This window comes from Tachyglossus aculeatus, chromosome 2 (assembly GCF_015852505.1).
Source record: "Tachyglossus aculeatus isolate mTacAcu1 chromosome 2, mTacAcu1.pri, whole genome shotgun sequence".
In the NCBI taxonomy this organism is placed as follows: Eukaryota; Metazoa; Chordata; class Mammalia; order Monotremata; family Tachyglossidae; genus Tachyglossus; species Tachyglossus aculeatus.
The window spans coordinates 86,373,047-86,400,433 of record NC_052067.1 but is presented as its reverse complement, the minus strand read 5'-3'; the positions used below and the strand labels follow the sequence as shown (position 1 = coordinate 86,400,433).

At 43.8% G+C, this 27,387-nt stretch overlaps 2 protein-coding genes across 3 annotated transcripts in view; one reads left to right on the top strand and one right to left on the bottom strand.

The window, feature by feature from the left end:
* The first annotated feature begins 12 nt into the window (after positions 1-12).
* On the top strand, positions 13-17,736 carry ARG1 (arginase 1). Its single transcript, XM_038742645.1, has 8 exons — positions 13-166; positions 6,879-6,951; positions 8,036-8,210; positions 10,629-10,788; positions 11,070-11,164; positions 14,208-14,312; positions 15,723-15,859; positions 17,095-17,736. The coding sequence occupies exons 1-8, from the start codon at positions 110-112 to the stop codon at positions 17,265-17,267; spliced, it is 975 nt and encodes a 324-aa protein (XP_038598573.1). The 5' UTR covers positions 13-109; the 3' UTR covers positions 17,268-17,736.
* A 1,627-nt stretch (positions 17,737-19,363) lies between these two features.
* The window catches only part of MED23 (mediator complex subunit 23), a 67,641-nt gene continuing 59,617 nt past the window's right edge, over positions 19,364-27,387 (bottom strand). For both annotated transcript variants that reach the window (XM_038760019.1, XM_038760026.1), the window contains 4 exons: positions 27,024-27,238; positions 24,740-24,860; positions 21,331-21,462; positions 19,364-20,542 (listed from right to left, as the gene is read on the bottom strand). In XM_038760019.1, coding sequence (XP_038615947.1) covers positions 20,369-20,542; positions 21,331-21,462; positions 24,740-24,860; positions 27,024-27,238 — 642 coding nt within the window. In that variant the 3' untranslated portion in view covers positions 19,364-20,368. The remainder of the gene's footprint in view (positions 20,543-21,330; positions 21,463-24,739; positions 24,861-27,023; positions 27,239-27,387) is intronic.

The window sequence follows — 27,387 nt, the reverse complement described above, 5'->3', positions numbered from 1 at the left end:
TTATAAATGGAAACAAACGTGACCTCTGCCACTGAGAGTCACCGGGGCTGACAAGCAAAGGAGAACGATCACTGACTTCAGGGGACGCTTGGAAAACGGAGCGGACAGGATGAGTGGAAAGGCAAAATCAGTGGGGATCATCGGCGCGCCTTTCTCCAAGGGACAGGTGAATCTGCATTTAAATTTCCTTTAAGGAGGATGGTCATTTGGGGACTGCTTTATTAAGCCTCAGAATTTTAACGTTAGCATGTTGTTGGACTTAGATTCTTTGTTATCATTTATCTGGGCTTCTAAAGTACCATTCGAGTCATGTTTCAACTTTGGAGCTGTGCTTTACCTTTTGATGTTGGCTGCGGCCCCCTTTTGTTTGTGTCTCTCTTTTCTGCCTAAGCTGTTTCATTTTTGAACCTCTGGCTCTCTCCTAGGATTCATGAACCACTTAGGTAAAGAAGCTTTATTTTGACATACAGGTTTGTCATTTTTGTTCCCCACAAGAGTTCAGATTTGCATACAATAACTGCTCAATAAATATGACTGAATGAATTATTTCCATGTTTAGGGCTTTAATCAGTGTTTAGGAATCAGTCATATTTATGGAGTGCTCACTGTGTGCAGAGCACTGTATGAAGCACTTGGAAGAGTACAGTATAGCAATCTAACAGACACATTCCCTGCCCACAGCGAGCTTACAGTCTAGGGGGGAAAAAAAAGAATCTAATTTGGATTTTTCTTCCATTGTAGATCATTTTAAAAAAATCCTGACTCCGTGGGTGGGTTTGAACAACCTCATTTGTCCTCTCTCTGGACTTTAGTGAAGCTAAGCCCTGAAAATTAGAGTGCATACTTAAAGGAAAAGATTCAGCAGGGTAGCTACCATAATTCCTTTTGGAAAAGTCACCGTGGAAAGACTCGGCTAATTCAAATTACCTCGAGAAAATGCAACCTACTTACATCCAGCTTCTTCTAGGGGCAATCTGCAAACTCCCCATATTTCCTTAGTACTCCCAGGTGCCCCACTAGGAAAGCAATTGAAGACAATTCCTGGAAGATTCCTTAAGCATAATTTCCCTGTCTAGTTGCTGTAGCCATATCCAGGTAGAGGGAAAGTCAGTTCACAGTCCTCTGGAGAATCCAGGCTTCCCAAAGGATCAGCCAAAAGAAAGGTTATGGCTTGGTCTCACTGCGTGGTGATCTTTTTTCCATTTTTGGCTAGTTTTCTGATTTTGGTGTTCCTCTCCCCCATCTCTTGGAGTCCCACTTTCCTGATTCAGTCGCCTGTCTGAGCTCTGTCTGCATCTTCTGCATCTCTAGGTCTGCCTATCACAAGTGTGGAGCTGAGGTTTTCCTCTTGCCAAAGCAAAATTGGGTGTGGCCTCTCTGGCAGCCTGTGGGAACTCTGAAAGTCTGAGGATTGGACAGGCTGCCACTGACAGGGTGGCTAAATGGCCAGTGAAAAGCTTTTCTCTGAAACCCTCCAGTTGGCCCTGTGTTTACAGCGAGTGGGAAATGAGGGGAGATTCAGAGGGTCTCAGGATAGTCTCAAAATAAGGGACCCAGTTACCTTACCCCTGAGTCACTTTATCTTTGGGTTTCTGCCAAAAGTGTAATTTTACAGAAGGGACTTTGTGAATTAGCCTCACCCTGCCCGGTTCTACAAGGCTCCCTGAGAGCCCTGCCCTCTCCCTCCCTGACTTCACATCCATGCAGACATTCTACCCACCAAAGGTGGGGGAGGTAGATGATTCCAGACCAGACTCATATATAATAATCCTTGGGAAGATGGGTGCATACTTCCTAGTCTGGTCCCCACCCTGCAAAAAAGTGGATAGCTCACTGACCCAGGAAACGAAAAGCTGAGGTCATGGGGAACTGTCAGAAATCAGAGTTCATGGTACAATTTAGGGAATATCTTCACATCAGTTTTCGTATGTTTCCCATGTTATTATTCCCAAATATTATGTCCCAGACTGTAGGGCACATGCACGAATGGATGTTTAGAAAGGGACAATTACCCAGAGTGTCCTCTGTTGCCCCTGTTGGAGACAGCAAACTGGACTAGACTGGACTAGAGCAATGCTGGTAAAGGAAATACTCACAGCCCTATAGACAAAAATTATTCAGGGAAACACAGATTTTGGGACATGAGTAAGGGAGTGATTTTTTTTTTAAAGGTGAAACCACCTGGCTTGGCATCAACCACAATCCTCCTCCTCCAGCCTTAGTCCCTGATTGCCTGCCGATCGGCAAAGATATCCAGGAAAAGATTGCAAGCTCATTGTGGGCAGAGAACGTGTCTTTCAGCTTTGTCATATTGCTTTACTGTAGCCTCCTAAGAGCTTAGTACAGTGTTCAGCATACAGTAAGTGCTCGACAAATATGATTGATGACACTTTGGCCAGAGCAGGGGGAAGCATCCAGCTGAATGAGAACAGCTAAGTGGTTAGTATAGTGCTCTTCAAACAGTAAGTGCTCATTAAATATGATAGACTAAATGAACGAGTAATTTAACAGACAGCTAATTCCACTGCAGTGGTGGGAAGGTGTTCTTGGCTTCTGATGGTGCTCCCTTGTCAATGGATCCAATGCTGGAATGAGTGAAGTGATAGATTGAAGATGACTCTGAAGCTTGGACAAAAATGAAATGCCCAGAGGATATGAAATAGTGAGCTATGGTCCTTTGGGAGCTTTCAGGAACTGGGGATGGGAGCCCATGACCAAATGGACATTTTTTTTTAAATGGTCCTTATTAAGCACTTACTGTGTGCCATGCCCTATACTAAGCACTGAGGTTGGGCACAGTCCATGTCCCATACAGAGGTCACAGCCTTAATGCCCATTTTACAGATGAGGTTAACTGAAGCACAGAGAAGTTACGTGGTTTGCCCAAGGTCACACAGCGGACAAGTGGCAGAACCGGAATTAGAACTCAGATCCCTTAGAGAACCAGCATGGCTCAGTGGAAAGAGCATGGGCTTTGGAGTCAGAGGTCATGCGTTCAAATCCTGGATCCGCCAATTATCAGCTGTGTCCCTTTGGGCAAGTCACTTAACTTCTCTGTGCCTCAGTTACCTCATCTGTAAAATGGGGATTAAGACGGCGAGCCCCCTGTGGGACAACCTGATTGCCTTGTAACCTCCCCAGCGCTTAGAACAGTGCTTTGCACATAGTAAGTGCTTAATAAATGCCAATATAATAATAATTATTATTATTATTCTGAGTCCCATGCTTTATCCAGTAAGCCATTCAGCTTCTTGAGCTCATTTCCCAAAATTCTCCGGAGAGCAACTCCATCCCCATTCACCAAGGAATAATAATAATAATAATGATGGCAGAGGTGGTATTTGTCAAGCACTTACTATGTGTCAAGCACAGTACTACGAATAAGCACTGGGGTAGATACAAGATAGGGGGGACTGGGGGACTCACAGTCTAAGTAGGAAGGAGAACGGACCCTGCATCCATTTTGCAAATGAGGGAACTGAGGTGGCAGTGCCGAGATTAAATCCCAGGTCAAGTGACTCCCAGGGCCATGCGCTTTCCACTAGGTAACACTGCTTCTTAGTCCACAAGAACTAGCCCCACATCTGAACGGCCAGGTAGATATGCTGAGGCCACCAAGCCCAGAGCCAGGGCAGGGGATGTGAGCCGAGTGACTCAGGAGGCAGGATTAGGAAACTAACCGTCACGGATACAAACAGCTCCAGACGAGATGGTCTGTTCTCCAGCGGCCTTGTTTCTTTGCACTTTGTGTAGCCGGGGGACACAGACCGAAAGCAAACACTTTGAGCCGAATGTCACATTCTTTCCTATAGAGATATGACCTTGGTTCCATCATGCTGGCTCTCTTTTCTTTGGCTGCTGGAAGGAGGCAGCAAGGTCTAGCGGGAAGAGCACGGGACTGAGAGTCAGAAGACCCTGGTTCTAGTTCCAGCTTGATCACGAGCCTGCTGTGTGTCCTTGGGCAAATACACTTAATTTCTCTGGACTTCAGTTTCCTCATCTGTAAAAGTGGAGGTAAATTGCCGTTCTGCCTCCAGCTTAGATTGGGTGCCCTGTGGGGAATAGAGTCTGTGTTAGATCTGATTAACTTGAATATACCAGTGCTTCAACCAATCAATCATTTATTGAGCACTTACTGTGTGCATAGCACTGCTCTACTGTTTGGGAGAGTACAAACTAACAATAAAAAGACACATTCCCTGCCCCCGATGACCTTACAGTCTAGAGGACAGAGTGGGTGAATACGTTCCTTGCCCACAAGGAGCTTACGGTCTAGTGGGGGAATCAGATGAGTACCTAAGTGCTGTGGAAGTGAGGGTGGGGTGAATACAGGGAACAAATCCAAGTGCTAGGGTGACACAGAAGGGAGGGAGAGGAGGGAAAATAAGGGCTTTGTCAGGGAAAACCTTTTTGAATTGTGATTTTAATAAGGCTTTGGACGAGGGAAGAGTGATGCTCTGTCAGCGCTTGGCACTTGGTAAATATTTAATAAATACCATCATAAGTATCATTATTCAGGGGGTTCAGTTTCAGGTGACACTGTGCAGTTTCTTCAATCTCAAAAAAGGCGGACAACATTTGTTGCTTTAGCTAAAATATTCATACCTTAGGCCCCAGGTCCTGTAGATATCTGCAGAGCTGAATGTCACAAAGAGAAAAGTGGTTAGTATTTCCCTCTAATATAGGAGGCTGCATTTATATGTACAATTACTTGCTCTCTGCTTACTTCATGAAGAATGTTTCCTACGATATCAAGCATAGACAGTGGGAGTGTAATTTTTGCTTGTTTAAAATGAAGAAAACAGGGTAATTCAATAGAAAATTGAGACCATGTAACTTCGGGGAAAAAAACCCAAGTGTCTCAGTAGGACAAGTATAAAAAGATTAAGGACAACCAGGGCTGGATTCCCACATGGCCTTAAGGCCCTGCAGACCCTGGGTTTCGGATTAATCTGTGATCCTCGTATGAGCAGGGGATGTATCATCTAATTCTGTTGCACTGTACTCTTCCAAGCACTTAGAAATGTGTTCCGCACAAACTGCTCAATAAATACCATTGATGCTGATGATTACCCACCTGCCTCCTGACCCCAAAAAGGCAATTGTGTCCATATGACCTTACCAACATGGACACGGCTTGGGATATTATGAAAATGGCTACCAAAGTAGAACAAGTCAGCAGGCCTGTTGCCCACTGGCATTGTTGAAAGGAGTGGTGGCGGGAAGGAGGCGGGTGGCAAGTATGGCACCAAGCGGAGCTCACTTCCACCTCCTGGTGCTACCCTGGCATCATCATGGCTCTGCCATCCTCCCAGCTGAGAGCCCAGTTCCAGGTATGAAGCAGCCCAAGGCTTCCAGCTTTCTACTGGAGTCCCAACGTAGCTGATATTAAAGGCGATGCTGACTCTTTAAGGGGCTCAATCCAAGTGGTGGGCAGATGAGAGGGTGGACAGGCCAAGAGGAGCTTGAATGTACCGGACCGAGTATAAAAAGTATGCCTGAGGGATCCTCTCTGCTTCCTCTCCCCACCTCAGTTCCCTGTACAACCTGTTGGATGGTGGGGAGAGGATGAGGAGGGTGAGGAATGTGGCTAGGCACTGGAGTAGCCACGGGGATGAGCTGACGACGGAGACCCTGGAACTGGGCAGGCTCAACGAAACAGTTGCCTCCTCTCTACTGCCGTATTATCCCCTTGTCGGGCCTGGAAGTTGGTTGGCCTGGACAGGGGTTGTGGGTGGCTCAAATCCCCAGGGATGGAATCATGGATTGCTGATTTAAAGCTTCCATTTCCTGCCATTGGTGCCTTCTCTTCCTGCTCTCTCTCATTCAGGGCTGAGGCATGATCATTAGCACAGGCACTCCTTCTCCTCTTTAATAATAACAAAGGCAATTATGGTACTTGGACAAGGGTTATTACATGCCAGGCACTATACTAAGCACTGGGGTAGATACGGGATCATCATATTGGACAGTCCCTGCCTCATATGGGGATCACAGTCTAATTCAGAGGGAGGACTGAGTCGCCGTTTGGCAGATGAGGGAACTGAGGCACAGACAAGTCACATGACTTGCCCAATTAATGATAATAATGATGGTATTTAAGCACTTACTATGTGCAAAACACTGTTCTAAGTGCTGCAAGGATACAAGGTGATCAGGTTATCCCACATAGGGCTCATAATCTTAATCCCCATTTTACAGATGAGGTAATTGAGGCACAGAGAAGTTAAGCGACTTGCCCAAAGTCACACAGCTGACAATTGGCAGAGCTGGGATTTGAACCCGTGACCTCTGACTCCAAAGCCCGTGCTCCTTCCACTGAGCCACGCTGCTTCTCTCACAGCAGATAATTGAAGGAACCAGAATTGGAAGAGTAATCCAAGTCCTCTGTTTTCCTGGCCTATGCCTTTTCCACTAGGCCACACTACTTGCTACACTCTAGTTTATGTTAGCCCCTCTTGGGTTTGACAGTGGCTCAACCCCTTTACATGTCACCTCTTCCTCCCTAGCTCATGGGAGCAGGTGTTTCCATCTTAGCTCGTGGCCTCGTGGGAGTCCAATGGAGCAGAAAGGTGGCAGGAGAGGAGGGAGAAAGTGAAAGGGAAGAGTGGTACTAGGAGATAAGTCTATTACCCTGTACCACATATAAAGTCATCTGCTTTGTGTGCCCCATGAGGGCCTGGGTCAGATGCTTCAGCTCTGACTTTGGTTCAGCTTAGGTTTCTCTGTCCTTATATATGGCCCATTCAAGCAACTCCAAGCAGTTGAGAGATGTCAGAGACACACATGGTACCTTCTCTATTGAGGCCCACCAAGACCGAAGGGGCAGCGAGAATTCACTGTGATAACCGATCTTGGATTTTTTTTTTTCTATCTAGCCACGAGGAGGAGTGGAAGAAGGGCCGCTTTATCTGAGAAATGCTGGTCTGATCGAGAAACTCGAAGCACAAGGTAATATTTCCACTGGAAAGGAAAATGCCAGTGATAAGACATGCAGTTCACCAAAAATGAAAACTTACCATGGAAACAATTTATACATTTTCAATCCACATTAACAGCCCACCCATGCATATGTATATCAGTCTGACCTGTAACTTGCAACTTGTAAGTCTATACGATGCCTACAATACACATTCAGAGTACAGTCTGTTTGGCCAAAACCCATAGTTTCATTACACGTCTTGGAGAGAACACACCAGTAGAATTAGGGAATGTTCTTCAGACAACGCAAGCCTGCCTGAATATAGTCGTCGTGGTTTAGGGAAAAATGGTCATATGCAGTGGGAGTTACAACATGAGTTTTCCTTACTCTGAGCTTCTGTGGAATAGTAGTCCCCACATAGAGGAGAACAATAATAATAATAATATTAATAATATAATAATATAATATAATATAATTATTATAATAACAAGAATAATAGTAATCATTACTATTATGGTATTTAAGTGCTTATTATGTGCCAAGCACCGTTCTAAGCACTGTACTCCCACTATCTGCCAAGTAGGTAAGATGCCCTTCCAGAAGAAACAATCAAATCCCAGGAAGGTTGAATGACATTTTCCACAGCTGTACAGAAAGCCACTGGTCAAGCTAAAGCCTGAATTCTAGTCGAGGGAGTGCCACAACCCAGGTGCTGGTTCATACTTGTTCCAAGAGACATAATCCATCAAAGTCAGGCTTTTACCCTAAGTTTTACGTTACAGAGCCCCAGGATTTGTGTGGATTTTTCCCAAGGGTGACCATGGATAGATTCCTTTTTATTCCTTTCTCTGGTTTTCACTGTGTTGCAGTTTTCTTTAGTATTAGTCATTCTTATACCCACCACTGCCAGGCTATGGCTTATTTGAATTTCAATGTCAATACTTTTTGAATTCTTACTAAGAGTGAAGCGCTACACTATGAGCTCTGGGGAGGACACAACCTGTTGTCCTGGAGGAAGTTTTGCTCTGCTTTGGACAATGCCATCAAAAGGCTAGAGGTCAGCCCATTCCACAGATTGTGAGAGTAATCTCTGCCTTTGAATTCCCAATCCAGGTTGCGATGTGAAGGACTATGGGAATCTGGCCATTGTTGATGTGCCCAATGACTGCCCATTTCAAAATGTGAAGAACCCGCGCTCAGTGGGAGAAACCAACCAGGGGCTGGCCAGCATGGTGGAGGGCGTGAAGAAGAGTGGCAGAGTCAGCGTGGTTCTTGGCGGGGATCACAGGTGAATCCGTCAGAGACAGCTGAACAAGCAACTAGTGAAACAAGAGAGGGCAGGGCAGTAGGAAACTCCAGATTGATTTTTCTTTCATTCTTACTGTCCCTAGGAGTGTCTCCACTCCTCAGGAAATCTGAGCCCTTTCCTTACACTGTCACTGGGGTAGCACTGTCATCAAAACTTTTACACTGTCATTAATACATACTACCGGAGTTCTAAAAGAGAATGGAGGGTGATTTGTTATTTCAGCTTGGTTCAAATCCTAGCCTATTTCTCTCCTCTGAATTAAAAAACTGTCTCAATCACATGGAAGCATAAGTGGGAAAGGGGTAAATAGAAACAAAACCCTAAAGCTGACTTTCCCACCTCCAAACAGATTAGCCCAGACTTCAGGGTTCCATATTATCCAATCTCAATTTCGGAGGGTTGTGGAGAGGAATGACTTAGCAAGTTGAGCCCAGGGATTAACTGAACACCATTTCAGCTAGGAATTTTAAGTCCCTCAACCCTAATTTTCATCAGAGTTGCTACTGAGTAGCAGAAATTGAGTGACTTATTTCACCCCATTTTCTTCCTTCCTTCAAGTAGAGGAGTTGAGGGCCAGAATGAACCGGAGGAGCATACGAGAGAGGGATAACAGAAAGGCATGGATAAACAACCATCTGCCCATTGATAAGTGGGAGTGGATGTTACTACAAGGCCTTTCATTCCCCTTTTAGACCTCATTTTAGACCCCCCCTTTTAGACTGTGAGCCCACTGTTGGGTAGGGACTGTCTCTATATGTTGCCAACCTGTACTTCCCAAGTGCTTAGTAAAGTGCTCTGCACACAGTAAGCGCTCAATAAATACGATTGATTGATTGATTGATTGCAGAGCACTGTACTAAGTACTTGGGAAGTACAAATCGGCAACATATAGAGACGGTCCCTACCTAACGAGTTCACGGTCTAGAAGGGGGAGACAGACAACAAAACAAGTTGAGAGGTGTCAATACTATCAGAATAAATAGAATTATAGCTATATACACATCATTAATAAATATAGTAAATATGTACAAATAAAATAGAGTAATAAATATGTACAAACATATACAAGCTCTGTGGGGAGGGGAAGGGGGGAGGGCAGAGGGAGGGGGGTAAGGAGGAGGGGAGAAGGAGGAGGGGAGGAAAAAAGGGGGGGCTCAGTCTGGGAAGGCCGCCTGGAGGAGGTGAGCTCTCAGTAGGGCTTTGAAGGGAGGAAGAGAGCTAGTTTCTTGGGTGCACTGGTTTCCTGAAGAATGGGAGATACCTCAATGCCTGCAAATGACATTAAGCTTTCTTAGTACTAGACCCTTCTTCACTCTAGCCTCTTTCGCTTCTCTCCTTTCCTCATGTCCACCCCGTTTCGTCCCATCACAGGATTCTATAGCTTGATTCTCCCTTTTATAGAGGAGGGAGAGGGAGGAAAAGAGAGCATCACAGTGTTGCTGATCTGGGTTACGTTCACTGTGTACGGGGTCTGAAGGGCAGGGAGGTGGGGGAGTGCAGAGTCAGAGAAGAGAAGAGGAGGGTGGGTACCTAATATTGTTGCAAGGCTATAGGACATTCCAAAGCTTCTGCAAGAGGCTAACTGCCAAGGACTTGGGATGAGATGGAAGCCATAGACCTGATAAGGACAGATGAAGATTGTAAGGGAGGCAGGCTGTCTGCATTTATGCTATGGATGAATACAGACAGGGAGAAAAAAAACAAGAATTAGTGAAGAAGGGGAAATTGAATTTCTACCTGTGTTGGCCTTGGAAGGGTATCCCCGGGCAACGGTGTCCTTTGCTAGGGCTGTTCAAACACATCTTTCCTTAAGAGATTGCACTTGGCACAGTGCCCTTTGGGTATTTGGTACTCACCCCACCCTCAGCTCCACAGCAGGTAAGTACATAGCTGTAAATTATTTATTTATATTAGTGTCTGCCCCACCCTAAGCTGTAAGATCCTTGTGGGCAGACCGTGTCTACAAACTCTCTTGTACTGAACTCTCCCAAGTGCTTTGAACAGTACCGTGCATGCAGTACATGCTCAATAACTACCATTGATTGATAGATTGTTATGGCTTGAATCCTTGAAACCTTTAAAAAAAAAAGATGATAAAAGCATTAGTGTCTGACAGTCAACATTAAGGACAAGCTACACAATTTCCAGTTTTTTTTTCCCTTTCTGACATCCCTCCTGTTTATCAGTGCAGTTTTGATGACCCACTGGACGCTGCTCCTTTTTGGAGGATATTTAGCAAACGACCTTTGATTTTCAAAGGAAAATCGAGCAGTTTCCAAAGCATAAACACACGAAGTGCCGTGTATGAACGTGTGTGTGTGTGTGTGCGTGTGAGCACGTGCGTTTGTAAAGATGTTGTAACCTTTGTGTTTACACCCGATTTTTCTGCTTCTGAAGCCTGGGGATTGGGAGCATCTCTGGCCATGCGAGGGTTCACCCCGATCTCTGCGTCATTTGGGTCGATGCCCACACTGACATCAACACTCCGGAGACATCCACTACCGGTAACCTACACGGGCAGCCAGTGGCTTTCCTCATGAAGGAGCTGAAGTCCAAGGTAGATGGGAGAACTGGGATGCCAGCACCTGTGACACAGGAGGGAGGTTTGGATGAGAGGGGGAGATTTGGGCAAACTGTCCAATCCTGAGTTCTTCAGGACTTAAAATTATGCCCAAGCCATTTTATACCTTTTTAAATAATCAAATTCTATTTTTTAATGCTATGCAATGTGAGTACCTGGCAACTCAATGAGGCCATCAGATTGTGGATTTTATGGGTTTCTTGAATGGTGAGGGGGAGCAACCTAGCTGAACCCCAATTTTTTGTGTGATCTATTAGATCCCAGATGTTCCTGGATTCTCTTGGGTGACACCCTGCATATCAGCCAAGGACATTGTGTATATTGGATTGAGAGATGTGGATCCTGGTGAACAGTGAGTCTAATTCTTTTCTTTTCAAGAGGGCCTGTCCTCATCTTTATTTTACAGAATGCTTTTTTTTTTCAATTGAGCATATCAAAGAGCCTCTATCAAGCTTCAATCAAGGCACAGAGTGCATTTCTTAGGGAATGTTTCATTGTACTCTCCCAAGCACTTAATAGTACCGTGCACACAGTCGGCGCTAAATAAGATTGATAGATTGATCATTTTCCCAGATTTGCTGAAAATAGTAATAATAATGACGGCATTTTTTAAGTTTACTATGTGCCAAGCACTGTTTTAAGCACTGGGGGATACAAGGTAATCAGGTTGTCTCACATGGGGCTCACAGTCTTAATCCTCATTTTACAGATGAGGTAACTGAGGCACAGAGAAGTTAAATGACTTGCCCAAAGTCACACAGCTGACAAGTGGCAGAGCCGGAATTCAAACCCATGACCTCTGACTCCCAAGCCCGTGCTCTTTCCACTGAGCCACGCTGCTTCTCTATGAAAATGAGTCTCCCTGAGCCCTGGCAGTCACTTAGTCTCTCAGAGTCCCATTTCTACATAATTCCTGGTGAGTCCTTTGGGCATTAAGTATCTTGACAATGGCAACTGGATTAGTCTTCACTCTTCCCACTGCCCCAAGTGTCCTGCCCAGAGCAGATCCTCAACACAGTCCATTCTATAATGTTTGGTTTACTGCACATTCTGGATAGCTCACCAGTTTGATGACCTTCTTCTGACAATGGACAACCAGCTGACAACAAAATGATGGGGTTTTGGAAGACATGGTTCTGCACTTGCACATACTGACAGCCAAGGCTCAAGTACTAGAACCCAAATTCTCGTGTGCACAGTTTTCTTTGGGAACACCACCCTGGGTTAAAGAACTTTGTGTACTGTGGACAATGATAATCCTGCCAGGTTACTCTATAGCCAAAATGGTATTTATTGAGCACTTACTAAGGGCAGAACTCTGTACTAAGCACTTGGGAAGGTACCATATAATGGAGTAAGGACAAATTTGTCATGGAGGGCAATCAACTCATGGTTCCAAGAATTATACAGTGCTCTGCACATTGTAAGCGCTCAATAAATACCACCGATTGATTTGATGACAAGTTTGGAGACAGAATAATTGTGTAGACCATTGGTCTGACCTAGTACTATTTTGCTTTTATGGAGAAGGGTTTCATTGGCCTAGCTTTGAGTCTCTTCCCTCCTCCTCCCTCTCCTCCAATTATAGGCAGCAGCAGTAGATGATTTTCAGATCCCTGGAACAGCTCAAATTCCCACTGGCTTCCTGTCCCCAGGCCTCCCCCTTCCAGAAGTACATACATTTAGGTGAAGCAGGAGAACCTGGGATGTGGAGCTGTCAAGAATGGCTCATTACACCACATTTCCAAAATCAGGGGTGGGCAGTAATATCCAGGAGGCCTTTGAAGTCAGGATTGTCCTTTGAGTTTTTACCAACTATCCCCATTTGCGTGGGCCAGCTGAAGGATGAGGTCTCTGAACAATTTTAAGTTTCCCCATCTCCCAACTATTGTAATAATTCTCATTAAGAGACTATCTAGGTTTCCAAGATGGTGGCAGGGGTGGCTCAAGAGACCTCCAAATTTTCAAGAGCAATATTGCCTCAGGTTTCTTATTCTCTTCAGCCTTAGGCTGCATCTAAAAGGGAGTGCTTGGGGGATGGGAGATTGTTCTTCCTCACCCCTATTATCACCCCTATCCAGGATGGCTGTACTGATTGCCTCCTCCTCAGCCTGCCACCCTCAATGGTATCTTGGGAGCACAGTAAACACCTCTAGCACCACTATTCACTTTACAACCTCCACTCAATCATAGCCTAAAATTCTGTGCTTAAAAATCTCAAGTCCCATCATTAACATATTCTAATTCAAACCAATTCCCCAATTTAAAACCAATCCTTTTGACAACCTCTATTGTTGAAAAAGCTTGTCCAGGTTAGGATTTAGAGGGGGATGTTAGGAGTTGGGGAAAAGTATCTATGACTGGCTTTGTTGAAGTTTTGGTCTGTTGACAACTGAGCATTGAACCATTGATTTGTCAGAGGTTGATCATTAGGACTAAATTTTGGATGGCTCATCAGAGTTGTTGATGAGCTGCAAGATGCCAAGGATGACCAGGTAATAATGATAATAATGATGATGGCACTTATTAAGCATTTACTATGTGCAAAGCACTGTTCTAAGCACTGGGGAGGTTACAAGGTGATCAGGTTGTCCCACGGGGGCTCAGTCTTCATCCCCATTTTACAGATGAGGTAACTGAGGCACAGAGAAGTTAAGTGACTTGCCCAAAGTCACACAGCTGACAATTGGCAGAGCCGGGATTTGAACGCATGACCCCTGACTCCAAAGCCCATGCTCTTTCCACTGAGCCACGCTGCTTCTCTACAGATATACCACTCCTTCTATCTTCAATATTAATTTTTGTTGGGGTAAAACAGCCTGTCTCTTTAATGTGACTAATAAGCACGCCCAATCTGCTGCATGGCCTGATTAATGTTATTAAGGGTATTCATCTTAGTATAAATCTTGGTTGCAGAATTAAATACCCAGTTTGTCATTTGTTCATGGCTTCCTAATGGGCCATTTTGCAGGTAACTTTTAAGGTAATGTGGCTAATAGCATTTTGCACAAATTTGGGAGGCCTAGACATAGCAATCCAATTTACAGCATATGATTTATTTTCACTCAACTAGTAATGGAGCAAGAAGCAGCATATCTACACAGTGGAAAAAGCACAGGAGTCCTGAGACCTGGATTGTAATCCGGACTTCACCTCTTGTCTGCTATATGACCTTGGGCAAGTCACTTGACTTCTCTGTTTCTCAGGTTTCTTCATCTGTAAAATGGGGATCAAAATCTGCTTTCCTTCCCCTTACACCATGAGCCCCATGTGGAATAGGGTCCTTTTCTGATCTGATTATATTGTGCTTGGTACCTACTAAGTGCTTAACAAATACTAAAATGATTACTATTAAGAAGCACTAATATTTGAAACTCATTTCTATTGTTTTGCAGCTGTATTGTGAAGAATCTGGGTATTAAATGCTATTCAATGAGTGAGGTGGATAAGCTTGGAATTGGCAAGGTTATGGAAGAAACGCTTAGCTATTTGCTGGGAAGGTAAGTCAAGGCTACTTTTAGGCATTGTAGCTTTCTCAGTGTTGACGTAAGAAGCGTACCGCAATATAGCAAATATCATCATTAAATGCATTAGGCTGAACATAGAAATCAAAAGAAGTAGCTGTGAATTCTGAAGGCTAACCTTCAGAATTCAGAAGCAGTGTGGTCTAGTGGATAGATTGCGAGCCTGGGGCTTCAAGACTGTGGGCAGGGAAGGTGTCTACCAACTCTGTTATACTGTAATCTCCCAAGCACTTAGTATAGTACTCTGCACACACTAAGTGACCAATTTATATGATGAGTCAGAAAGACCTGGGTTCTAATCCTAACTCCCCTACTTGTGTGCTGTGTGTCCTTGGGAAAGTCACACCAGTGTCTAAAATGCCTGGTAGTGGTAAATGTCCTCCCGTAAGAGACATCGGTCAAGTAACATTGCTGGAGAGAAGCAATGGCCTGAGACAGTGTGCCAACTTCATATTTTAAGCATGAGGGCCAAAAGGGGACAGGAAGATTAGCGGGGGTGTGTGCTTGCGAGGCCCTTTAGAGCCAATAGACCAGAGAGCCAACCATCTGGGTTCTTTGAGCCCTGACTGGAAACTTTCAGATCGTCAGAGCCCTGAAATGAGGCAGTCTTATCTAAAGCTCAGAAACCCATGGGGGCGTTGATTTCCATCACCTCCCTGCAGCGGGCAACTTCGGATCTCCGAGCTACCATCTTACTACAACCCAGCCCGCACATTTTGTTCTTCTAATGCCAACCTTCTCACTGTACCTCGATTTCGTCTATCTTGTAGCCGACCTCTCGCCCACATCCTCCCTCTGGGCCGGACCACCCTCCCTCATCATACCCAGTGCTTAGAACATTGCTCCAGAACTCAGAACAGTGCTTGGCACAGAGTAAGCTCTTAACAAGTACTATAATTATTACTATTATCTGACATTACTCTCCCCTGCTTCAAAGCCTTATTGCAGGTGCATCTCCTCTATGAGGTCTTCCCTGATAAGCCCTCTTTTCCAACTCCCTTCTATGTCATCCTGGCTTGCTCCCTTTATTCATCCCCTCTCCCAGTCTCACGACAGTTATGCACGTATCTATAATTTATTTACATTAATGACTGTCTCCCCCTCTAGACTGTAAACTCATTGTGGGCAGGAATGTATCTGTTATACACTGTACTCTCCCAAGCACTTAGTACAGTACGCAACACACAGTGAATGTTAAATAAATACAATCGACTGAATGACCACCATCCACTACGTGGGAAGGATTTTACCTTGGTTCCTCAGATGAAGTCCCAAGCAAGGGACGGGATCCCAATTTTTTTTTTTTTTCAGCAGCCCAACCTTGTCTGTAGCCACTCAGTGTAAGCAATGACCCTGTCGTCTGAATTTTTTACTTACTTCTTAAAGAAAGAAGAGACCAATTCACCTGAGCTTCGATGTTGATGGGCTGGACCCTTTTCACACGCCGGCTACTGGCACACCTGTTCCTGGAGGTCTGTCTTACAGAGAAGGTCTCTACATCACAGAAGAAATTTATAAAACAGGTACAACACAGATCTGGGAAACGTTAAGCCCGGTAATAGACAACACCTCTTTCGGCTCCAATTGAAGAATGTCATAAATTAGTTTACTAATTTGGGGTCTTTGGTTTTCCAGATTAACAGCTTGGAAATTGAATATCAGTTTCGGAAAAGCATCCTGGAATGGATTTTATTTAATGGTTCTTCCATGCCTACTTTTGTTCCTAGTTCTCCGCTGATGTCATGCTAATCTGCTACTGCAACTAGAGATGACTCAAGTTGTAGACATTGGGGGCAAAGTTTCTCTTCATTTTGAATTTAACTAAACTTGATTTTCCTGGAACCTAGAACTAGCAGACACTCAAGAAGTCATGTTGCCCAGGGGGCCTAACCAGAAACCATTCATTACTGATGTTGCTCACTGTTCTTAAAGATCCATGCTGTCAAGTTTACTCACCTTTATGACCAGGAAGTTATGATTTTATGGCTAATCTAAAACTCTCACACCACTTTAAAGCCATTCTTCTCATTCTGCTCATTGTGGTAGTCATCGAATGACAACTTACTCGTAAGCCTTTCCTTACTTTGTAGAGTGCTATAAAAGACAGCTTTAAAAGGAGCAGGGAATGCGAGTTTAAAAACACCAAAAGCATGTTATTAAATAATTTTCCAGCACTAATTAATTCTGTTCTCTGCTCATGAATTCTCTTGAAGCATCTTGTTGCCACTGCTAAATCAGAGATCAGGGCTGATTGACGTGAACCAGTAATAGCATTTATGCCCTAATCCTCCCCTTATTTTTAAAAGGCCATGCTTGGTCTCTAAATTTTATTTGAAAAAGTCAACTTCACTCAGTAACGCTTCCTGGTCCTTACACATACTTCTAATAAAATATTCAAGTATGATCCTAAGTGTTTAACAATGGTATATAACAGGAGATCTGTATTCAACTTGGACTGCATACTAAACTCCATAATCTTTCTGCTGTAGTTGTCCCTCTCCAGTCTTACCTGTCTAGGATACAGGCACGTTTACTTCAGATTCCTGAAAGAATGATCTTAATCTTGTTGTCTTGATTACATCCTGTATTTGATGGGCTATTTCTCAGTTGTCTGAAAGTGTCTTTAAACTTAATATCTATCCTTGGTGGTTGGCACTCTCACCTAGCTGGTGTCATTTACACACGGGCTTTTTATTCCTTCGTGTTTTTGGTTTTTTTTTTAAAAAAAAACCAACATTATTGCCATTTGTTTTTTTAGGACTCCTGTCGGGACTAGACATAATGGAGGTCAATCCATCCCTTGGGAAGACACCCGAAGAAGTGAGCAAGACAGTCAACACGGCTGTTGCAGTAACCTTGTCTTGCTTTGGAGTGGCTCGGGAGGGTAATCATAGCGCAGCTGACTGCCCTCACCCCCAAAAAACTATTTGAAAATAAATATGCATGCACTCATGGTATTATTGACATACCACAAATGTACACGCACACACACACACTTATTTCCTGCTGACTCCTGAATGTGAATCATTCTTTTTATTTTCTGTTCAAAGAATTTGATATTTTTAACTCAAGCATATGCTGTAGTGGCCCAAAATATGGCAATCCTTAAAGTTCTCTTAAAAAACATATTTACACTATCTCACGGTGTTTAAAAAAAAAAAAAGAAGCAATTGGTAATAAAATCTCTTTCAACTGCAACTTTGTGCCCAGTGATGAAAAATGCTACTTTCATGAAATGTGTTTACAATTTGCCAATAAAAAGCAATTTCTCAGGATCTCCTGTTTACCATGTGGTACCAGTAAAGCTCTCTTAACTTGGCAAATGTTTTGAAATTGCATATAGTTGCAATTGTCAGCTGTGTGACTTTGGGCTAGTCACTGAACTTTTCTGTGCCTCAGTTTCCTCATCTGTAAAATGGGGATTAAGACTGTGAGCCCCCCGTGGGACCTGATCACCCTGTAACCTCCGCAGCGCTTAGAACAGTACTTTGCACATAGTAAGCGCTTAATAAATGCCATCATCATTATTATTATATAAGATTTGCAATTTTTTTTGGCTATGCACAATAAAAGGTTTTCTTCATCTTTTTGTCGCATGGACTTACCCCTTCTTCTAGAGGGTGACTTTTGCACCCAGTCATTACTGCCCCAAAGGTCAGGATGGGAGGGTTCAATTGCCTGCATGAAGGTGATTTTGTCACAAACACACAGCTGAGGCAGTCAGTAGTGATACTTCTGGAGACCATTTCACTGGTTGTGACCACCGCAGCCAGAGTGCATTTTTCCAACAGTGATTTTAAAATTTGAAAAACTGGATTCGTCTCCGACCTGGACAGGGTAAGCCTAGCTGATGCTAAGAACCAAACAGGCATTAATTAGGGATGGGGCATGCAGAGGTGACCACTGCTTTTACAGCCACAAAGCACTCTGTTTTGAGCTAATTCGGGGACACGTTGTCAGTCTGAATGATTGCGTGATTGGCGGGCCATGTTTTTGGCTTTCTGGTTCTCAGGCTGGTGGGGCCCTCAGGGTTCAGACAGGCTGACAGAGAGAGCACTGGATTCAAAGTCACCCAAGAAGCAGCTGGCACTTCGACAAACTCGCAGCAGAGTTCTGGGAGCAACTGTGCAGAAACTGTTATTTAGGACAAAAATTCCCTGTCTGAGCCGCCGGTGCTTCTCCCTCATGCCAAATAGGATGAAGGACTACTAGTAAATCCCCTTAGCCTTAGCTGGATAGTAGGTAAATGCCCTTCAAGTGATAGGGGGAAACATTTTTCTTGCTGTTAATGTCGCCCTCTGAAGATACTGATATTCCCTCCACAGCACTTTGTTCTTTACAAATTATTCCTGGGACTACGGCAGATTTCACACTTTAAAAGGACAACACCGCTTAAGACAAAAGCAAAATAAAAAACAAACCTCTTCATACCAACATACCCTGAACACTAATTGGGGTTCTGGTTTGGGATGGGGGGTAATGGGGAGCTTGGGGTCCGGTCTGTTGACTGTTGTGGTGTATTTGTGTCTCTGCGTGAGCATGTCCTGCTGGGTCACCAGAAGTGGAGGGTGTGTGTAATATATAAATGCACATGTCTTGCTCTGAGCCACCCTCCCTCCTGTTTCCCAAGGACCTGGATTCTATTGCCAGCCCCACCACATTCCTGCTGTGTGACCTTGGTTAAGTTACTAATTTCTCTGGGCCTGTCACCTCATCTGCAAAATGGGGATTAAGAGGTTGAGCCCCATGGGGGACAGGGACTGTGTCCCAACTGATTAACGTGTACCTACCCCAGTGTTTAGAACAGTGCTTGGCACATAGTAAGCGCTAAGTACCATAATTATAAAAGACTTGTCAAAAAATACCATATTAAACCATCTTTTGACTGTTTCTGCTAAATTGATATGGGACTAAACTGCACAGTATACTTGGGACTTTGGGGAACAATTTTGAAGGTTACTTAAGCCCTTACTTGTTCTTGCAAAACTAGTCACTGTTTTTTATGAGTAAAACAAAATCATAAAGTATGTCAGTAGGGATTCTTTAATCGAATCAGGTTTTTTTTAAACAATCAGTTCATCAACCGCAGCTGAGTGCTTACTGTTCATTCATTCAACTGTATTTATTGAGCACTTACTGTATGCAGGGCACTGAATTATGTGCTTTGGAGAGTAAGCTAAACTTGAATACTTTACAAATTTTGATTGAGTCACTCTTTTCTTGTATTAACAAAACACAATGCATCACAAAACCCACACACCTTGCAAGGTAAGGTTGACATTATACAAATACAAAAGCAATTTAGATATTAGAAAAATTATATTAGAACTGACCAGAGAAAATTTCACCACCTTACATGGAGAAAGAAGAGAAAGGTGGCTTCAACATCATTTTACAAAAATGTCCCACAGAATGGCAACGAGGCTTCCAGCTGTTTAGTCCAGCAACCTCTCAATCTGTGGAAAATCCTGAATAAATTCCAGTCTGTTTTCTGGAATAGTTGTCAGAAAATTATCTTAGGGCATTCAGGGAGGATTCGCTTCCTTTGCAAGCTATTATTAAGGAGTACCAAATCTCGTCAATCATTCCATTCAGTAGAAACAAGAATTTCCTTTCCTAACATTACGTTCCATTAACCAGAATCTGAGCCTCAGGGGGCCTTCGGCTACTCAGGTAACTGGTGGACAGTGATCTGGGTTTGAGGAATGACTGTGTCATTAAAAAGGAATGCCAGGGACAAACAGTCCCTAGCTAGGAAAGGCCCCGAGGTTCCAGTTGACTATTAAACACCACACTCCAAAGCACCTCTGATAAATTCTCCTGGTTAAGGATAGCCCGGTTCCCTTATCTTATCTCTTAGAGATAAATACAGAAAAGGAAAGGAGAACCTCAGAGGATCCATTCCTGGCAAATCAAATGCAACAATTCTGCACCTTTGTTTTCCTCTTCTTCCAAAGAGCAAGTGCTCAGGTTGAGCAGGGTTTTCTCACTTTCCCAAGAAGAATCCACATGCCACCAAGGGGCCACCTGTTTTACTGGGTCACCGGCAAGGCCACGTTGACAGGGACCTGGCTGGGCTGAGGTGCCGGGGAACCACTGCTGATGGTCTGTGGAGGGGCTGTGGCTGGTTCCATTTTGCTGATGTGTGTTATGAAACGCAGGCGGAGTTTTAGAGCAGGTCTTAAATTGCAAATTATTTTCTCTACCTAAAAAAACACAAGAGCATACACACAGGAATGGGTCAGGCTGGTTTGTTATCCCTTAGCCTAACAGACATCAAAAAAGATACCTATTGCTCATCACTTAACAGAAACAAACGTGTGTTTGGAAAACATCAAAGAGGCTTTGGGGAGAAATGCTAAATATGTACGCTGAGGATTCTCAGATGGATGGGTGAAGAAAAGAAGAAACAAAAAGAGGGAAAATTCATTTCCATACTCTGAATTGCAACAGAAAGCTGTAAAATGTTTGTATTTTCATATGTATCCTTGTTCAAGAGTACAAACTTCTTAAGGGTATTGGGGGAGGCCTTTTAACCCCCTACACAGTTCCTAGGCTTCTGAGAACTCACTTATAATAAAATTTTTCTAAAAAGCTGTTTAAATAAGTTAAAAAAAGAGAAAATGTTATGGAATGGGAATTTTTCATGCTTCTCAGTATACCAAATTAAACTGCAACCAAACAATGCTTCTCAACTTTTTTAAAAAAACAATAAAACCCCAGCTTTAATCAATTGTCTTTACAGAACACTTTACTACATGAGTGAGAGTCTGGGAATGTTTTCAGAAAAGGGAAACGGTCTGGTGTCAAAGACTGCTTTAATTTATGCCTCATTATTTTCTTATGCTGAAATCCTCCAAATTTTGTTTCTTTCTTTATTTCATGCAAAAAATGTGGCGTGAAATACACTCAATGTCAGCTTTTCCTAATCAGAAAAGCTTCCCCCTTGTATTCACCTTTGCTGAAGCAAATCCCAGGGAAATTTGTTACTTACCTGATCTTTCACACTGTCTCCGGTAAACATGTACTTCATATGATACAAAAAATCACAGATGGGATCCATGTAGTTGAGATGGGTGCTACACTGGTCAACGTTCAGCAGCATTTCATAAAATGCCACTCCAATCTGTTTAACACAAATAACAACAGATTAAATGTAATCTCTTCATTTTGAATTTCAACTTTTGTTTTTTATAATAAAAATGAAGGTATTTATTAAGCGCCTATCACGGGCAAAGTGGCGTGCAAACCACTGGGGTAGACACAAAAATCAGATAAAACATGGTCCTTGTCCCACATGAAGGTCAAAACTTAAGAGGAAGAACACACATTTCATTCCCATTTTAGAGACGAGGAAGCTGCGGCAGAGAGTTAGGTGACTTGACCTTGGGCAAGGTCACACAGGAGATGTGAGGCACATAGTAAATGCTCAATAAATACCATTGATTGATTGACTGATTAATCAGGCAAAGCCAGGACTATGACTCAGTTCTCTTGACTCCCAGTTTCTCGGTTCCTTCCACTAGGCCATGTTGCCTCTGAGAATGCACCTCAGTCCCTTCCCTGAGGTTTAAAATTTAGAAACATAAAATAGACTTGGTTCAGTGTACTTTTCTCACGTTAAAAATGGGTAAATCTAATCAAATTTTTATATTTCCCCACATAGTTATTTCACAGACAAATTTGTGCATGAAGCAAAGAATACTCTTCTCTTCCAAATGGAAACTGAGTAATACTAGACCTTGTAGATAAGTGCTTTTCAATCATATTTCCAAGAACCTCCAAAAGTTTCTTGGTGGGACCAAGGGAAATAGCTAATAGATCCAGGACCGAAAAATGAACCAACACTTAGAGGTTCATGGTCAACTCAACCCCTCCAATTACATATGGAAACCAATGCAGCAAACCAATCAATTTACTGAGCAATTTGTATGCAGACAACTATATAAAGCACTTGGAAGAGTAGAGTATAAAGAGTTGGTAGCGTGGCTCAGTGGAAAAAGCCCGCCACTTGTCTGCTGTGTGACCTTGGGCAAGTCACTTAACTTCTCTGAGCCTCAGTTACCTCATCTGTAAAATGGGGATTAAGACTGTGAGCCCCACGTGGCACAACCTGATCACCCTGTATCCCCCCAGCTCTTAGAATAGTGCTTTGCACATAGTAAGCACTTAACAAATGCCATGAAACAAACAAACAAGTTGGTAGACTGTTCCCTGCCCACAACAAGCTTACAGCCTAGAAGGGGAGAAAGGCATTAATGTAAATAAATTCCAGATAAGTACATAGGTGTTGTGGGGCTGAGGGAGGGGTGACTAAAGGGTGCAAATTCACGTGCATGAGTGGTACAGAAGGGATTGGAAGAAGAGGAAATGAGGGCTTAGAGAAAGCCTCTTGGAGATGCAATTTTAAAAAGGTTTTGAAGGAGAATGATCATCTGTCGGATATGAAGAGGAAGGGCATTCCAGACCTGAGGCAGGACATGGGCGAGAGGTCGGCGGTGAGATGGATGAGATCAAGATGCAGGGAGTAAGTTGGCATTAGAGGAGTGAAGTGTGTGAGCTGGGTTACATTAGGATATCAGGGAGATGGGGTAAGGTTCAAGGGCAACCACTGGAGGTTCTTGAGAAGTGGAGAGACATGGATTTATAAATATATATGCATTTTTTTCTCAGAAAAATGATTCATGAAGCAGAGTGCAGTATGGACTGGAGTGGGGAGAGACAGAAGGCAAGGTGGAAGGTGGTCAGCAAGGAGGCAGATTGGCTCAGTGGAAAAGAACACGGGCTTTGGAGTCAGAGGTCATGGGTTCAAATCCCGGCTCCGCCAATTGCCAGCTGTGTGACTTTGGGCAAGTCGCTTAACTTCTCTGGGCCTCAGTTACTTCATCTGTAAAATGGGGATTAAGACTGTGAGCCCCCCATGGGACAACCTGATCACCTTGTAACCTTCCCAGCGCTTAGAACAGTGCTTTGCACATAGTAAGCACTTAATAAATGTCATTATAAAAAAAAAAGGCAGGACGGAATAAGTTCTTGGATCAGCAGAGCAGCAGTTTGGATGGAGAGCAAAGGGCAGATTTTAACAATATTGTGAAGGTTGGCAAGAAGGAGATCACTGGTGACCTTTGAGAGGGCAGATTCCGTTAAGGAGAGAGGGTGGAAGCCAGACTGGATGGGGGCGAGGAGACAACTGGAGGACAGGGAGTGGCAACTCACTCAAGGGGTTTGGAAAGGAATAGGAGGAGGGAGATGATGAGGTAACTGGAGGAAGTCATGGAGACAAGTGAAGGATTTTTAGAATAGGGGACCAACGACAGCACGTTTGACAGTACTGGGGAAAAGGCCACCCGAAAGTGAACAGCCGAAGATGGCGGTCAGAGAGGGAAGAAGGGAAGGGACAAGCACTTTGATAGGGTGCAAAGGGATGGGGTCAATCAATCAATCAATCGCATTTATTGAGCGCTTACTATGTGCAGAGCACTGTACTAAGCGCTTGGGAAGTACAAGTTGGTAACATATAGAGACAGTCCCTACCCAACAGTGGGCTCACAGTCTAAAAGGGGGAGACAGAGAACAAAACCAAACATACTAACAAAATAAAATAAATAGAATAGATATGTATAAGTAAAATAGAGTAATAAATATGTACATACATATATACATATATACAGGGTCAGAGGTGCAGGTGGAGGGGTAGCTTTTGAGAAGAGGCAGGAGATCTCCTTTTGAGATACTGCTGGGATAGATGGGAGATTTGAAGAAGGAGCAGCGGGAGGGAAAGACGAGAGTGGAGCTGGGGACAGTTCAGGGGGATCACATCTGATAGTTTCAATTTTCTCAATAAAGTATGAGTAGGTCGTTAGGGGCAAGAGGTGAGGGAGGCGGGAGGAATGGCTTTTGAGGAGCGAATTAAACAGCTGGAACAGCTGGGGTGGGCAACAGGCACAGGAGTCAATAAGGAAAGCAAACAGATCAGCTTTAGCTCTCCTCATTAAAGCAAATATTAAAGGATTTACTTAAGGGGTCTAGGCTTAATACTGGGTTAAGAAGTATCATTAGCAAACATGTTAACTCTATGGGGGTGATGCAGAATTGTTCCCCACAAATTTGTGAACTGGACTCACAGTTGCATTCGCTGCAACTCTATGACAAAATCTGAGAATTTCCAATCAGGGCAGGAAAGACACGTAATTGCGGCTTTCCGGCCTCTTGGATTTAGAAAGTCTGTCCTCTCCAAGTCACCACCCCTATAAAATTCCTGTCCCCTTTTTGTCCCATCAAACTGAGAAACTGGAACTGATGAAATTTATACCGCCCTAGAAGTGCCATCCAGGCCTAATATTATTTGCATTTTCTCTTGACGGGAATACAAAAATAAGGCTTCTGACAAAGTCACATTTTACCTCTATCATACACCGAGTCCTCTCTTGCTGAAATCTCTGTAAAAACGGTCCCACGAGGTGGTATACGTAAAGCAGCTGGAATTCAGTCTTCACTATAGGCAAGAGCACCTCAGCTAGGAATCTGGAATGTTAAGAGAAAATTATAATTTGACTCTTTGATTCTGTCTCCTTCTCATTCCAAAGGGAACTTCTCTCCCTGCCCCACCCATCCTTCCATCCCCATGGAAAGAAAAAAATAATAACTCAGCCTGGAAAAAAAAAATTAACCCATAGCACATACATTGAGCTCTCACTGTGTGCACAGCACTATACTAAGTGCTTGGGAGAGTACACTACAATAGTCATTAGACTTGGTCCCTGGACACAAGGGATTTACAGTCTAGAGGGGCTGACAGAGCTTAAAGTGAATTACAGATAAAGGAAATAGTAGACTGTAAGAATAAGTAAATAAGTGCTGTGGGCTGCAGGTAAGGTTCCATATCAAGTGCTTACGGGGTACAGAGTAGTGCATAGGCAATACAGAGAGGAGGGGTGGGGAGGGGAAATTAGGGAAGGCTCTTGGAAGATGTGGCTTTGAAGATGGGGAATAAGGTGTTCCATCAGATATAGTAATAATAATAATTTTGGTATTTGTTAAGTGCTTACTATGTGCAAAGCACTGTTCTAAGTGCTGGGGAGGATACAAGGTGACCAGGTTGTCCCATGTGGGGCTCACAATCTTAATCCCCATTTTACAGAGGAGGTAAATGAGGCCCAGAGAAGTGAAGTGACTTACCCAAAGTCACACAGCTGACAGGCAGCAGAGCCGGGACTTGAACCCATGACCTTTGACTCCCAAGCCCGTGCTCTTTCCACTGAGCCGGGGGAGGGAGTTTCAGGCCACAGGGCAGACTGGGAAAGGAGTCAATGGTGGAATGTAAGAATCGTGGTACAGTGAGTAGGTAGGCATTAGGGGAGAGAAGTGTGCTGGTTGAGCCATAGTAGGAGATCCATGAGGTTCAAGGGGGGAATAATTATGCCACAAACAGGCTTAACCTGATGTCCTTTGAAAACCAATCTCTTATGACTATGTCCAGTGATATCCCCATTTTGACGAAATCGATAGCAGAAATACCAATTGCTCTTCACCAGGTAAAACAACCAGCCAATCAACTGTATTTATTGAGCACTTAACTGTGCACAGAGCACTGTACTAAGCCCTTAGAAAAGTTCGATATAACAAACACATTCCCTCCCCACAACAAGCTTACAGTCTAGTGGGGAAGACAGACATTCATTGAAATAAATAAATTAGAAATATTTATATAAGTCCTGTGGGGCCGAGGGTGGGGTGAAAGGAAGCAAATCAGGGTGATGCAGAAGGAAGTGGGAGAAGAGGAAAGGGGGGCTTAGCAGGGAAGGCCTCTTGGAGGAGAGGTGCTTTCAGTTAGGCTTCCAAGGTAGGGAGAGTAAACTTTTTCTCTCTCTGTCATCTTGCTGTCTTCCCATCTGCCCATTTTTGCCTTCCTTTCCCTCAGTCCTCCCAGTAAGCAGGTCTCTACAACACGCTTGTTGTGGGGAACGTACCTGCTAATTCTGTTGTATTTACTCTCCCAAGTGCTTAGTATAGTGCTCTGCACATAGTAAGAGCTCAATAAATACCACCGATTGACTGATTTCCCCTCCGCTTTCCTCCTGTTCACTCTCTTGCTCCCCTTACTGCCTTGGCCCCTTGCTCCTCTCTTTGCTCCTCTTGCTGAATCTGTGCGAGGCAGTCTCTTTGTCCTTACTTTTTCCTGACTCCTTTCTTCATTTCCAATCCTTCTCAGAGGATGCAGTATCACTTCTGCATCACCTATGCACTTGGGTCTGCAGCCCTTAAGCAGTCTGATCATCATCCCATCACCTGCCCCTCAGCACTATATATACACATATATCCCTATACCCTGCAGTTTTCCCTCTCTGTAATTTATTTTAATGTCTGTCTTCCCCTCTAATATGTAAGTTCCTTAAGGGGCGGGAACATGTCTTCTCACTCTAATGTACTGGACTCTCCTAAGCACTTAGTATAGTGCTCTGCACACAGTAAGCACTCAATAAATACCACTGATTGATTGACTGAGTCAGAAGGCAGGGATGCACTGGCATATCCCCTGTGGATGCTTGCCTGCTGACTCTACAGGACAGGAGTTCCAGAGCAGCCAACTGTGAGGTAACTGAGCCGGGAAGCCAGCCAGAACCATATATATCTCAGACATGTATCAAACACAGCAATCCCACTGACTCAAGATCCTGACATACATACTTGGGGATGAGAGAGAGCTGCCCAATGCTCGAATGGTGCCATACGGCATGTGCCAAAGCTAAGGTGTAGCTACAGCTCATCTCCGAGTAGGACTGGTGACAGGCGGTAAAATCAAACAGCTGGAAAGGGTATCCAACCCACTCCGTCTCTGAAGTCAAGCTTGAGCTACTGAGTACACTGACAATTCGGTCATGAAGAACAATCCAGTAGGGTTCCTGGAAACAAACACACACACAACTTTCTTAGTTCAAGCTAGAAGATAAAGTTCATTTCCTTTTCCAAACCCCTGTGTTTCACCTAGGAAAAAAAAAAATTACTTTTAAGATCCTTCCATGTGAAACTTGCTTATCTGGAGGCTAGTGTG

What these genes read in the sequence shown, in the direction of transcription:
- ARG1 (XM_038742645.1), top strand. Translation starts at nt 110, where the DNA reads ATGAGTGGAAAGGCAAAATCAGTGGGGATCATCGGCGCGCCTTTCTCC. An exon ending in GTTCTTGGCGGGGATCACAG is followed by an intron (nt 8,211 to 10,628) that starts GTGAATCCGTCA and finishes CTGCTTCTGAAG; the next exon opens with CCTGGGGATTGGGAGCATCT. An exon ending in TGAAGGAGCTGAAGTCCAAG is followed by an intron (nt 10,789 to 11,069) that starts GTAGATGGGAGA and finishes GTGATCTATTAG; the next exon opens with ATCCCAGATGTTCCTGGATT.